Source organism: Uloborus diversus, chromosome 4, assembly GCF_026930045.1.
Source record: "Uloborus diversus isolate 005 chromosome 4, Udiv.v.3.1, whole genome shotgun sequence".
Taxonomy (NCBI): domain Eukaryota; kingdom Metazoa; phylum Arthropoda; class Arachnida; order Araneae; family Uloboridae; genus Uloborus; species Uloborus diversus.
The window spans coordinates 73,243,291-73,255,906 of NC_072734.1; the positions used below are offsets into that span (position 1 = coordinate 73,243,291).

General features: G+C 31.4%; 1 protein-coding gene across 1 annotated transcript in view; it reads right to left on the bottom strand.

The window, feature by feature from the left end:
- Nucleotides 1-5,760: 5,760 nt before the first annotated feature.
- The window catches only part of LOC129220171 (glycosaminoglycan xylosylkinase-like), an 86,468-nt gene continuing 79,612 nt past the window's right edge, over nucleotides 5,761-12,616 (bottom strand). The window contains exons 7-8 of the mRNA XM_054854525.1: nucleotides 7,826-7,885; nucleotides 5,761-6,220 (exon numbers count right to left, since the gene is read on the bottom strand). Of these exons, the coding sequence (XP_054710500.1) occupies nucleotides 6,010-6,220; nucleotides 7,826-7,885 (271 nt within the window). The 3' untranslated portion in view covers nucleotides 5,761-6,009. The remainder of the gene's footprint in view (nucleotides 6,221-7,825; nucleotides 7,886-12,616) is intronic.

Consider the following 12,616-nt stretch of genomic DNA (forward strand, 5'->3'; position numbering starts at 1 on the left):
CAATTATCGATTAAGTGTTCTGATATTAAGTGCTCATAATATCTGAAAAACATTTGGATACTTGAAGAACATATTACTTTATCATGTACAATTTCCTATTATGAAAGGAGGAATAGGATATACAAATTATTATAAACTTTGTTAGTACTGTCCTAGGAGTTGTTCACCTGACTGGTCCTTATGAGAAGCAGCATCTAGGGCTTGATTACTTAATAGGCCATGGCCTAGGGCTCCCACTATTTAGGGGCCTCAAATGGCAAAAAATAATTTAGTCAATGGCTAAAATTGTTTTGTTCACTGGCTAAAATTGTAAAGTTTGAATACAGGATGCCCCAAAAAATTATTTGGCTTTGGGCCCCTGATATCTTAATCAGGCCCTGCCAGCACCTGAAAACAAACATGTAGTGAGGGCAATGTTGTCTATTCTTCCCATTCCAGTTCAAAAGCAAAAACTGGAGATACATATATGCACATTGATTGAATTAATTGTATATGAAATATGCAGCCTCATAATGCAAATGTTGAGTGAGAGAAGCTATGTGACTTTCTGCATTTAAAGCTTCTAACTGTGTCACATCTAAGAGCTGTCAACCAGAGTACTGATATATGACCTCTGGAGTAGGTCCAGGACTTGGAGAATGGTTTATCTGTACATTCCTTTCGAAAAGTGAACTTAATTTATTCTTAGCATGCATTTATTTTTTGTAGAAAAAGTTTTATCAGTATTTTTTTGTGTTAATAAAAATATTAGTTTTACAGAATCCTTGCATTTTTGCTAGCACAAATGCGAAAGAATCTAGGAAGCTTTCTCAAATTAATTAATTTCTTGACAAAATTTGAGACCTCAAATCGAGATTAGGACTGTATCATTGTAAAACAAAAAGGTTAATCACGTTATACTTACTGTGTTTAAAAATAAAGAATTGATATTCACATGAAAGATTACTCCACCTATTAAAAATTCTTACATTGTGCAAAGTATGACATCTTGCACAGCCTTGCTAAATGTAGTTCATGCATAAATTCTTTCAAAAATATAATTTGTTTATTTGGTATATTTATTAGTTATTGTGGAAGAAGTCTTACCAAAGGTTTTCTTTTCTTCAAAATGTCTTTTGAAACGTTTAGTTTAGCAATTGAAGAGTTATCTGGTTTAATAATGGATATTGCACAACAAAAAGATTACCTACTGAAACCAACAGAATATATACATTTATAGAACATTAAAATGGATTACAGAAACCTACTGATACTTTGAACTTTTTTCATAGTATATTTTATAGTTGTAGATTGCGATTTCAGTGTCTTGTTATATATTATTACAAGACACTGAATTATATATCTAACTTCTGTTATGAATTGAACTTATTGACAGTAAAAATATAGGACTTTTGAGAGCTTTTCAAAAAACAAGCTTGGAAATACTTAAGGATGTTGCCATTTTTCAATGAACTTGAAAAAAGTGAAAATGAATAAAAACATTTCCATTGAATAATATTTTCTTCAGAAGGAATATCTGTAATAGAATCACAGTGAAAAAAAAAATGCTATTTTATGGCGATTCAATCTGCACACAAAATTAATGCACTTAAATACTCTCAAAAAATCTTAAAATACTTTCAAGAATAGAAAATTTTAGACAAGATTCTTTTTTATATATTTTATCAAAAAAATATTAAGCATTGGTTTTTTTATGTAAATCATTTGGTACTGAAGGTGTAAATTAAGGCAATAAAAATCAGAGCACAGTAGGAGCTTATTTAAAATGTGTTTTGGGAAGCGCCTTGTTAGTAGAATATTGAATGGTACCACGTTTGCAGAAAACTATACTTCTCTTCTAAAACTCTACTGCGTTTTATTATGATTACTGTCTACCAGCAAATGGTTAAACCTAGGTTTACATGACTTTGCATGAAGTAGGATGAGGTTAAAACTGGAGCTCGTTCATAGGTCCTTTGAACTTTAATTTTTGGGGAGGTGGAAACAATGATGAGAGTGGTCAATCCAAAAATATTTGAAAAATCATGCGGAAAAGGGGTGATGTTTAAAACTGCACCAAAATAGCCCCTGGAAGCCATGGTATTCAAAACTTCAACAAAAATTGGCTAATTTAACACATAACACATATTGCTCGAAAGCAAAGTATTGATTTTTCAGGATAAAAAAAACAACTTGCAGCTGTCTCCAGGGTTCGTACTCAATTTCAGAAATAAAATGAAGGAGTTTTGGTTTTGAAGGAGTAAAATGAGATTTTGAAGGAGTACTAACGGGCTGTCCTTAAACGATGTCACACTTTTTTCAACATATTTGACCCCTTCACCCTTTCCCACACAGTATCACATGTCTTTTTTATAAACATATTGTTATAATAACGGTGTGATGTCACATTTTGCCACCTTCTCTCTTCGTCTTGTCACAATTCCAAGAATATGGCCTCCCCTCAAGGCATGACATCACTTGTGGATGACCCTTTTTACAATATCATAACTACGATTTACTAAAAAATTATTTTTTTTAACACAATCACTTAATATAGTACACCTACTCAAGTATTTTTAAATAGTTAAAATATAATTAGACAAACAGAATTTTGCTGTTGAGAGTATGGTGCAGGAAAAAACAATTATCATAAAACTTGAAAAAATAGCCAAGCACCATTTAAGCATGTTTTAATTATGAAATGTCTCAGTCATCTAATAATGTTTCACCTTCAACTTTTTTGACTTTTATGATCAATTTGTCAATCATATCTTTATGAAGAAATAAATATATGAAATTACTGCATTGAAATTGCCTTTATGCTTTTGCCCTTGTGGCGAAGTTAAGTTATCGAGCGAAGTATTTTAAATTACTGTCATATAGGAAGATTATGGAGCCTGGAACTAAAAAAGAAGGAGTTTTGGAGGGGTTAGAACTAAAATGAAAGAGTTTGAAGGGCCATTCAAAAATTTTTTATAAATGAAGGAGTATTGGAGAAGTTTTGAAGGAGTGTACGAACCCTGTGTCTCATAAAATTACAAAAAAAAAATAAGTTTAGTTTGTAAAGCCTAAACCATTTAAGATTTACCATAAAAATTTTGCACGCCTCTTAAATACAGAAAATAAATTCATTAAAATCCGAGACCATGGGAGTCAAACCACGTGTTTTTGATCGAATTTTGTATTTTTTCTAAAATAAATTTAAGAAATAAAAATATTATTAAATAATGAATAAAAAACGTAAAAATAAGATAGTATATGGTAAAAAACCTCCACACAATAAAAATGATTGAAAGATGGGCAGGATGCAAAAAGATTGAAATCTTAAGCAAGGCACGAAATTTTCGGCGAAGCACGTGTTTGACGTCGTTAGCAAGTTTTCCGAACATATGTCTTTAGCAGATATCGTAGAAGATGAAGAATAGAAAGGAACAAGAAAATAGGGACCAAAAATTATGAAAACCCGGAATTTTTTCAGAATTTTTAGAAAAATAGGATCGTTATGAGGCTTGAAAGAGGCAACAAAGGTGAAAGGTTTTAAACGCCAACGGGAAAAAAACAGAATTCGGGCAAAAGCAGGTAAAATCTCATCCTTGGGGAAATTCTGAATTTTACCGAATGATAAAACATGAGCATGCACATTGCGCTTATATTTACATCTAATGAAAAGAGACATTAGGTGTCAATAAAAAGGGAGAAAAAACAGTACTGCAATTCTGTCCGCAAATTTGCTGAATCGACATGCAGCATTTGCCAAATGAAAAAAACTTTTGGGAGGTCACAGTGACTTCCCATGACCTCCCATCAAGGTGCCCTTACGTTTGACACAAATTATAAAAAATTGCCTCACATTACTTTTACTCTCAACGTCTCATGTATTGAACTATTCAAACGGATAATTGTTTGATAAAAAAAGGTATAAAGCAAGAATTCATTTCAGTGCTTAGAAGGATTGAAAATAAAGATTGATTTCTCCATTACATAAAACTGAATAACTACAGAAGGTGCACACAAAGAATGCACAAAGTAGAACAAATATTATTTGTTTTACAATATTCAGGGTAAAACAGTCCACTGTTAGCCTGATGCTAACATAACTGAGAGGAACAAGTGAAATAACTATACAGTGTACAAACAAAGCTGGATTCTTCTTTTTTTTGTATTTATAATGATTTCCTATTATTGTTTACAATGTGGTTATTGTCATTGATTTATAATCAATAAAGCTGTTATCAGTTGTAATCATTGAATTTATCATCATTTGCAATCTTTATAATTCAATATGAGTTAAGTTGAGTAATTAAGATACAGTAATGAGTTTTGAAATGTGAGACATTTTTCGACTCTAAAGGCATTGGTATCGGGGTAAAGATTGAAAAGCAGAATCTTTCAGAAAATACTATAGAAAATTTATAACTGTTTGTAGTTATGCAATGACAAGTAATGATAAAAGTTTGGAAATTTTTGTTTGTGTTAAATGATTTAAGGTTTAGCTTTTTACATAACTTTGATTCTTTATGAAAGCTGAATTCTTAAAAAAGTTCCATTAGATCTGACTTACTCATAATTACTAAATGTCTACTGTATTTTTAAAAACATACTTATGTGTGTGTGTGTATATGCAGTAGAACTATACTTAAACATTTTTTGTACAACTGGGAAGAAAAAGTGTTATAAGAGTGAAAATATTAACCAAGAGTTGATAAAATAATAATTTAAAACTACAAAATATTTTATGAAATGTTCAAAGAGCTAAACATTTTTATAGCAAATTTATAATATATAAAAACTTTATTTTATGAATTATGTGGCAAAGTCAGTCGGTGTTCTTACAAACTTAGTTTAAGCTAAAAAAAGTATTTTTAATAAGTTTAATTTTAAAAAGTTGTGTTTCTGAACATGACATTGGCTAAAAAAGTTTTTAGAAAATCAGTCAATCCTTTTCATAACAGCAAGGAAAGAAGATGTAATTTTCAACTGAAGCTCAGCACGTATGCTTGTGTTGCTGACTTTACCAAGTTGGACATCTCGCCAAGGAATCACATGAATAGTGTGATAAAAAAGTTCAAATAAGTAGCAATCTATAGAATATATTGAGACTTTTTTTTTGACATAAAAGTTATTTGCACTCGTTTCTTCTTTATAGAGCTTTAAAGTCTCAAACTCTGCCAAAATTTTAAGAAAAACGCCAAATTTTAAGACTTGGCAAAAAACGGAAGGTACATGCAAATTCACCAACTGCATGTGGCAGATCATCTGTCCTGCTACAAGCAATCATGTGCACGCATGTGAAAGATGTCTTCAATTATTCACTGTGACTCAATAATTTTGGAGACTTTTCTTAAAACTTCATACTTCCAACAACTCGAACATAAGGACAAATTAATTTAAACATTCAAAAAAAAAAAAAGGTACTTTTTCGTTTGCTACTTATTCTACTTACATAGAATACTTATTTAGATCTTTTTCATTATTACACTATCCTATGGTTTCCTGAACAGCTAACTACATTTATATCGATCAGTAAATTCTTTAAACTCAAGTTCAGAAAAATTACTGATTCTTATCAGTTACAGGGGCAACTATGCTAAGCTCTCCAAGGGAGATTTACATCATCAAATCATAAATAAAGCAATTTTGGATTTTTAAAAGCTTTTAACACTGTTTGAGTAACACCATTTGAGAGTAACATGCTATTTTTCAGACAAACAATTTAATGGAAAAATTACTCATCTTCAGAAAATTAAAAACAATATTTAATAAAATATGACTTGTAAAAGTATCAAAATGATTAGAAAGCATTTGGCACAAACAGTAACAAAATAATTGTAACAAGCAAATAACATCTACTATTAACCTCAGAAATGCAAAAAATATTTACATAAATCTACAAAATACTTTAAAAACAATATTTACATTGAAATTACAAAGTTTGGAAAATGTACTCCATATATTGACAAATGGTAAAAAATCCTTTTAAAGTCATTTAAATATTTGGAATAAATAATGCATGCTTCAACTAATCAGAGGCTATAAAGTATTCACAAGAACTTTTTCTTCACCATTTTCTTCAATACAAACATCAATGGCTGCTATAATTGTTTTTAATCGTCGGTCAAGAGATTCATAATGTGGTTGTGATAAAATTGGAGCTAATTGATCTAAATTTAAAATATCTCTTAAAGATACCCCTAGATGATCCAGAAATGTCCATAGTCTTTCATAGGTCTTTCTACGTATTCTGGAAATGAAATAAAAATATTGCACAGGATCATGATTCCAAATATTTTACATAAAGATACAAAGAACAAAATTAAACAATTGTTTCAAACATACTTAATGTGTCTTCATCATACATTACTAAGGATTTGCATATTACTGACCGAATAAAGCATAATGAGGTTGTCTACTAAATCTGCAATTTTTCCAAGGGGGCAAAGAATTGAAACTGCCACCCTTACCCCCATCCTGTTTTAAGGTTTTCGATCGAATTTCAAAAAATAAATAAATAAAACACAAAAATCGAGTGAATATGCACGAAGCAAGAGCCTATCCCCCCTAGATCTGGCACAGGAGGCTGCTTATTAAAATCAGGGATGCAAACTTAGGGGGAAAAAGACAGACTGCGGTTATAATTCCTTGAACTTTAGAGCCACCAACTTCAACTACTTTACCCCTAAATCAGATAGACTTCCTAGCCCTAATTAAAATAAAAATTAATAATATACCTCTGCTTTAGATATATATTAAATTTGATCAAATTTATAAGGCACATTCTCGTGCTTGATGCAACACTCACATTAAATGCATTAAATATTGCTCACAGTCATAAACATAAACCAGTTCTCTGCCTATGGATGCACTTGCTAGGAATTAAGAAATGAATGAGGATATTGCTTGGGGGCCCAAATTGCATTTTGGCCCGAAATTTAATGAAACATTTATCCTCCAGTGTGGAATGTCAAAACCATAAATTCGTAAAAAAAAAACATTTTGAGAAAATTGCTTTTAAAGGTTATATTATGCAAAAGATTGATTACTCTAGACTAGTGGTTCAAAATCTGGTGGCGATTTGGCTCTTAATTGGGGCAATAAATTTGTTAGGAATGATAGGGGGCAATGAATATTCAAAATAATTTAATGAAATGAGACAAAAGTAAAAAAAGACAGTAGACATCAAAATAGAAAACCTTTTCAACAAACCAATGAAATATAAGTATATGATTGTACGAGTTTTTCAAAAAAAAAAAAAAAAAAAAAAAAAAATTGAAGTGGATATTTTTTACTATGCTTTCCAGTTTCAGTGGCTAAAAAATTTTATATTAAACAGTAAAAAAAAATCCCATGCAATTTTTTGGTTGCAGACCTGTGTAATCTTAATTTATTTTCCTTCAAGCATCAATTCTTTTTTAGGGGAAAAATGAAAAAAGTGTTCTTTTTTCAAGTTCAAGAGAGATTGGATAAAATTGCTATTTTCATTTCACTTCAAATTAAAATCATGACTTATATTCAGAAATATCAGGGCTCAATAGCACCAACTATAGTTTTTTCGAGGAAGAAAGGGTGCAGGGGGGAGAGGATATTTTTCAGTCAACCTCTGGGAGGGAACAACATGCCCAAAAAAGTTAGGAATCACTACTGCTCTAGACTATTTTGACTTAAAGATTCAAGAAGAGAAAGGTTAGGGGCATGTCAATTCATAAACTATCTCGGATTTTTCTGCCACAAATTTAAATGAACAAAATCTAAATAACTGGTACGAGGAAAACTAAAAGACTGATAATAGTCTGATAAAAAATTGAAGAATTCAAGATTTAGGGCAAAAAAAAAGGCTATACATATTTACCTGCAGCATTGGTAAAGAGGTGCTAATATAGTCAATTCATCCCAATATGGATTTCCAAAACTATAATACAAACAAAGATCCAAATGAGTATATAAAATAATTAGTGCTTGAAAATACCGGACCAAAAATAAAATTTCGATATTCGGTATTTTTGAGCGTGTATAGGAATACCAGTATTGAAAGTTTTTCAAAAAAGGGGAAAAAAGGAACACATTTCTTCCATTGCTATGATTCACATTTTATATTGGAAAGATATAAAGTACACACATTTACAATCTTATTATGAGCAAACATAAAATGAAGGAACAAATATTATAAACTAACCAGCATAAGCAGTGGAGCATAATAATAACTTTTGACACTAGATTATAAAAATAAAGGTATAAATAAACCATTACAGTACTATAATACAATAAAGAAAAAACTTATAGTATAAAGATGAATATACAGTCGAGTCTCGACTTACATGAGGGATGCGTTCCAAGATTCCTCGCCTAAGTCGAAATTTCGCGTTGTGGAAAAATATATGTATACAAATTTTTTAAAGTATACCAAATACTTTTAGACACTTATAAACACCCCTCAAACTGCTCTAAAGCATTCCTTAACCATACACTACAGTTTCTTGCATAAAGAACTGAACATTTACTGTATTTTAAAAATAAAAAACTTATTCAAAATAAAATACCTTAAGATGAACAAAATTAAAGACCAATGGGAATGAAAGACATAAAATAAAAAAACACTGTATGCACAGCAGGTAGTAAAATTTAAATGATGCACTATAATTGTACAGTAGATACAGTAATTATATTTAAGAGTTAAAAAATGAAGATAGTGATGATTTATGCTCCATGATCAGATCATTATTCTTATCCAATACATTTTTAAATACTTTTGTTTTGCCTTTATAATGTTTCAATTCGTGGCAACATCTCCTCTTCCTGATCTCTTTATTAATCCACAATACCAGAGCAGCTTCCATTTTCATAATATTTACTTTGCTAGACTGCTCTGCAAGCTTCGATATTGAAACTAAGTTCTGAACTTTTACGGATATCTTTTTGTTTCGACTTTTAATTGTACATATGGAAGATTCACTCATACTTATTGTCGTGCTATACCATCGACGTTTTGCAGTTGTTCAATCACCTCGAGAATCTTAGCTTTTTTTTTTTTCTTTTAAATCAAAAACTTTCTTTTTCTTCCCATATTCACAAAGTTTAGATGAAGGTGACACTAAGGTGCCATTATATTTCATCAATTTTTATATTTAGAATGGAAAAAAAAATAAAAAATAAATAAAAGATGCTGACTGGTTATTTGATGCACTAGACTAGTTTGGTGTGGAAACTTTGGCTGTCAGTGATGCTGAAAGGGATGTAATAACATACACCCTCAATATTTAGTAAATCAATATTTAGTAGCCAATAACGGAACTGATACCTCCTTCTAAAAAAATTCGTGTTGTGGGCGAAAAATTCACGTTATAACCATTTTGCGTAAGTCAAAGCGTTGTAGCTAGAGTTGACTGTACATAAAAGAGAAAATGGTAATATGTAAAAAATTTTAATGTGTTGTACATTATAGATATACTAATTGATAAAAACAATTTCAAAATTTCATGCGTTTTTTTTTGTAAAGAACAGAAGGAAATGTTTCATCAAAACACATGTAAATAGTGATACTAAGAGATTTATATATATATATATATATATATATATATATATATATAAAATAATAATAAAAGTGAAAAAAATATTGAAAAGACCACACCAAGAGCCCATAGATGCGCAACGCAGCAAAACTAAAAAGCCAAGTAAATATAAAATTAAGCAAACAGAATTACAAATATTAAACAAATTATAAATAACAAATGATGATAAAAAGGAAAAATGCAAACAGCTATTAAGTAGGAATAGAAAAAGAGTGAATCCAGAGCTCATCAGCCGTGAAGGATTCATTAATTATGGTCAAAAGACCAAAATTTTAACTATAAACTAGAAGAGAATGCTTAAGCTCCAGTACATGTAATATAGAGTAACAATGGGCAAACGCACCACTTGCTAAGCTAAAAACAATAAACTAGAGCTCAAACCTAAAACTAAAAGCAGGGGGTTTCGCCTCGACTAATTAGGAAAACAAGTTCTGATAATTAGCCTTCCACGGGACAGTACCTGCCATATATATATATATATAGGCCGAGGACTGCTGATGGCCTTTGAAAAAAGTGAGAAAGGTGACAGATTTGAAAATAAAGGTGACTAAAAGGTGACAAAAAAGTAACTAAAAGGTGACCAAAAGCAATTTGTTAAGAACTAAAAAACAGAAAAGGATTATCCCTTTTTACTGACTTTTACCAACATAGCCTATATGCTTTTTGTAAAGATTTCTACAGTTTCACTTTCAATAGATGTTTTAATTTTTTCCATTTTCTTAGTTTCTTCTTCACAATCCTTTCTTTTTTGCTCTTCTTTTTGCTTCTGTTTCAATTCCAAATCCTTTTTCCTTTTACATTCTTCCATGTATGCTGTGTAATTTGCGTGTGCTTGTTGTGCACATTTAATCATTTCTGGACCAATTGGTAAAGAAAGCAAATGAGGATATTCTTTTACAGCGTCTTTAACTATAAGTATGCTGTTTAAAAATCTTTCAGTCCTTGCTGTCTTATTTTCCCAAAAAGGTGCTTTGAAATGGAAAATAGTCTTTCAATGTCAGCATTACCATGTGATAATGCAAGTGAAGCTTTTATCACCTTAGAAACATTAGGAAATTTTAGATCGTTGGAAGTTGAGTCCTTTTTTGAAATGTGCTGCTGCCAGTAGTTATCAATGGTTTTGTTTTCGGATGCCTCATCATCTTTTTCAGCTGCAAAAGTTTCCATTCATCTTGCAACCTATCGAGTGGAACATTAAAAGGCATGATTTTGGCAACCTTTATCAAATCCTTACAGCTTCTAGATTTACTTCTCTCTTTTGGATCCAAAAATTTAAAACTTTTCAGTAACCCGTTTGATATGCAACTTTTTCTTTTACATACTTGCATGCAGTCACACAATGCTTTTCAACAGCTCTTAAAAACATAACCTTTTCATTTTCTTTCAGTTTTGACATTTCATCTGTCACCTCTCCAGTAACAACGAGATCTTCCAAGAGGTAGTCTGTTACCAACTGCAAACAGTTCATCCGTGTCCACGTTTGAAAAATCAACTTTCTTTATGACAGAGGCTTTTATAACCCGAGCCATAAAAGTCTGAACAATGGTCTCTATTTCTTGGTACAATTTATGTATCATAGGCGCTTGGCATTGAAAGCGTTTTGTGAACTGCATAAACAAATCAGCAGATGAAAAGATAAAATGCAGATCAGCTTTTATAGAAGGTCTTTTTAAAACATTTGCAACAGCTTTATATGACCTGCATTGCATAGCTGAATTCTTTTTTAAAGGCACATGTTTAAAAAAATAATACTGAAGAGCATCCCACTGTTCCAGTAGTCTGTTTGCTGCAGGTCCAAGGGTAAGCCAATGGGTAGTTGTGTGTTTCAGGAACTTGTGATGAGGTGTATTTAGTTGAGCTTGCACTTCTTCGAAGTCCTCCTAACGGGAAGGCCAACCATCAAAATAGCTATAAGTACTAAGAAGAAGTTCAGATGCTTCTTCACCTAAATACTGCAATGCTTTGACATACGCATTATCAGAGCTAGATAATGTAGACGCACGCACGCACACCATGCGCGGATACATCTGCTGATGTGGGGATACATTCTTTGAGAAGTTGCACGTCACCCAATAATCGTAAAAGTTCTTAATACTGCAAATATCAATATTTATTAGGCTTTTTTCTCGTGTCTCAAGGATAATAGTGTCAAACAATCTAAAAACCTTTTTATTAACATAAGGACCATCCAAAGGAAAGCATGAGACATTTATTCATGGATAATTACTCTCGGTAAGTGCTTCACATAGCTTCTCAATTGAAATTTCACCAACTGCCTTGCTCAAGAAGAAAGTTTTGAGATGCCTTGTTGTGATGCAACATTGGCTTTCAGACCAATATTTTATTGTTCGTTGCAGTTCTTTTTTGTCTTTGACATTGGTAATTTCATCAAAGCTCGAAGTATAATAGAATAAACACGAAGTATAATAGAATAAACATGCTTCTTTTAACGTACATTCCCGAAAATAAGAAGCAAGTCCATCTGTAGAAGGGATAGAAAGACTGGTTCTGCTCATAGGGTGCAATTGCAAGTAATAAAAAAAATTCCCTAATTTCCCGGTAGCATAGCTATTTTTCTTAAGCAACAAGAAGGTGGGGGGGGGGGGGCACATTTAAGGCTATTTTTTAAATTAATTTCACTGTTAAAGCTATCATTCAGATACTTTTCAAAAATTTAATTATTAAAAAAAAAAATCCTAAGACGCATTTCAAGAAAGGTGAGAAAGGCGACAAAAGTTGCAAAAGGTGACTAAAAGTAATCAAATTTTCAAAAGGTGACTAAAGGTGAGAAAGGTGACGGACTCCTCGGCCTGATTACTGTATAATTGGAGCAGTAATTTGTTTTGGAAATTGTTTATTGACGACCAAAACTTGCCGCAAATTTAAAATCCGGAATCAAAGAAAATAAAAAAAATGTTTTCTGAATGAATTGAAAAACATGGGACAGTCCAACTTCTATGAGGAACAGCTATGAAACTTGGTACCCGTTCAGATCTGAACTATTTTATCGGTGACACCGGCTACCCAGGGCCTCATTTTCATCGAACTTGGCTCCTTTTCACATTTATGTTTTG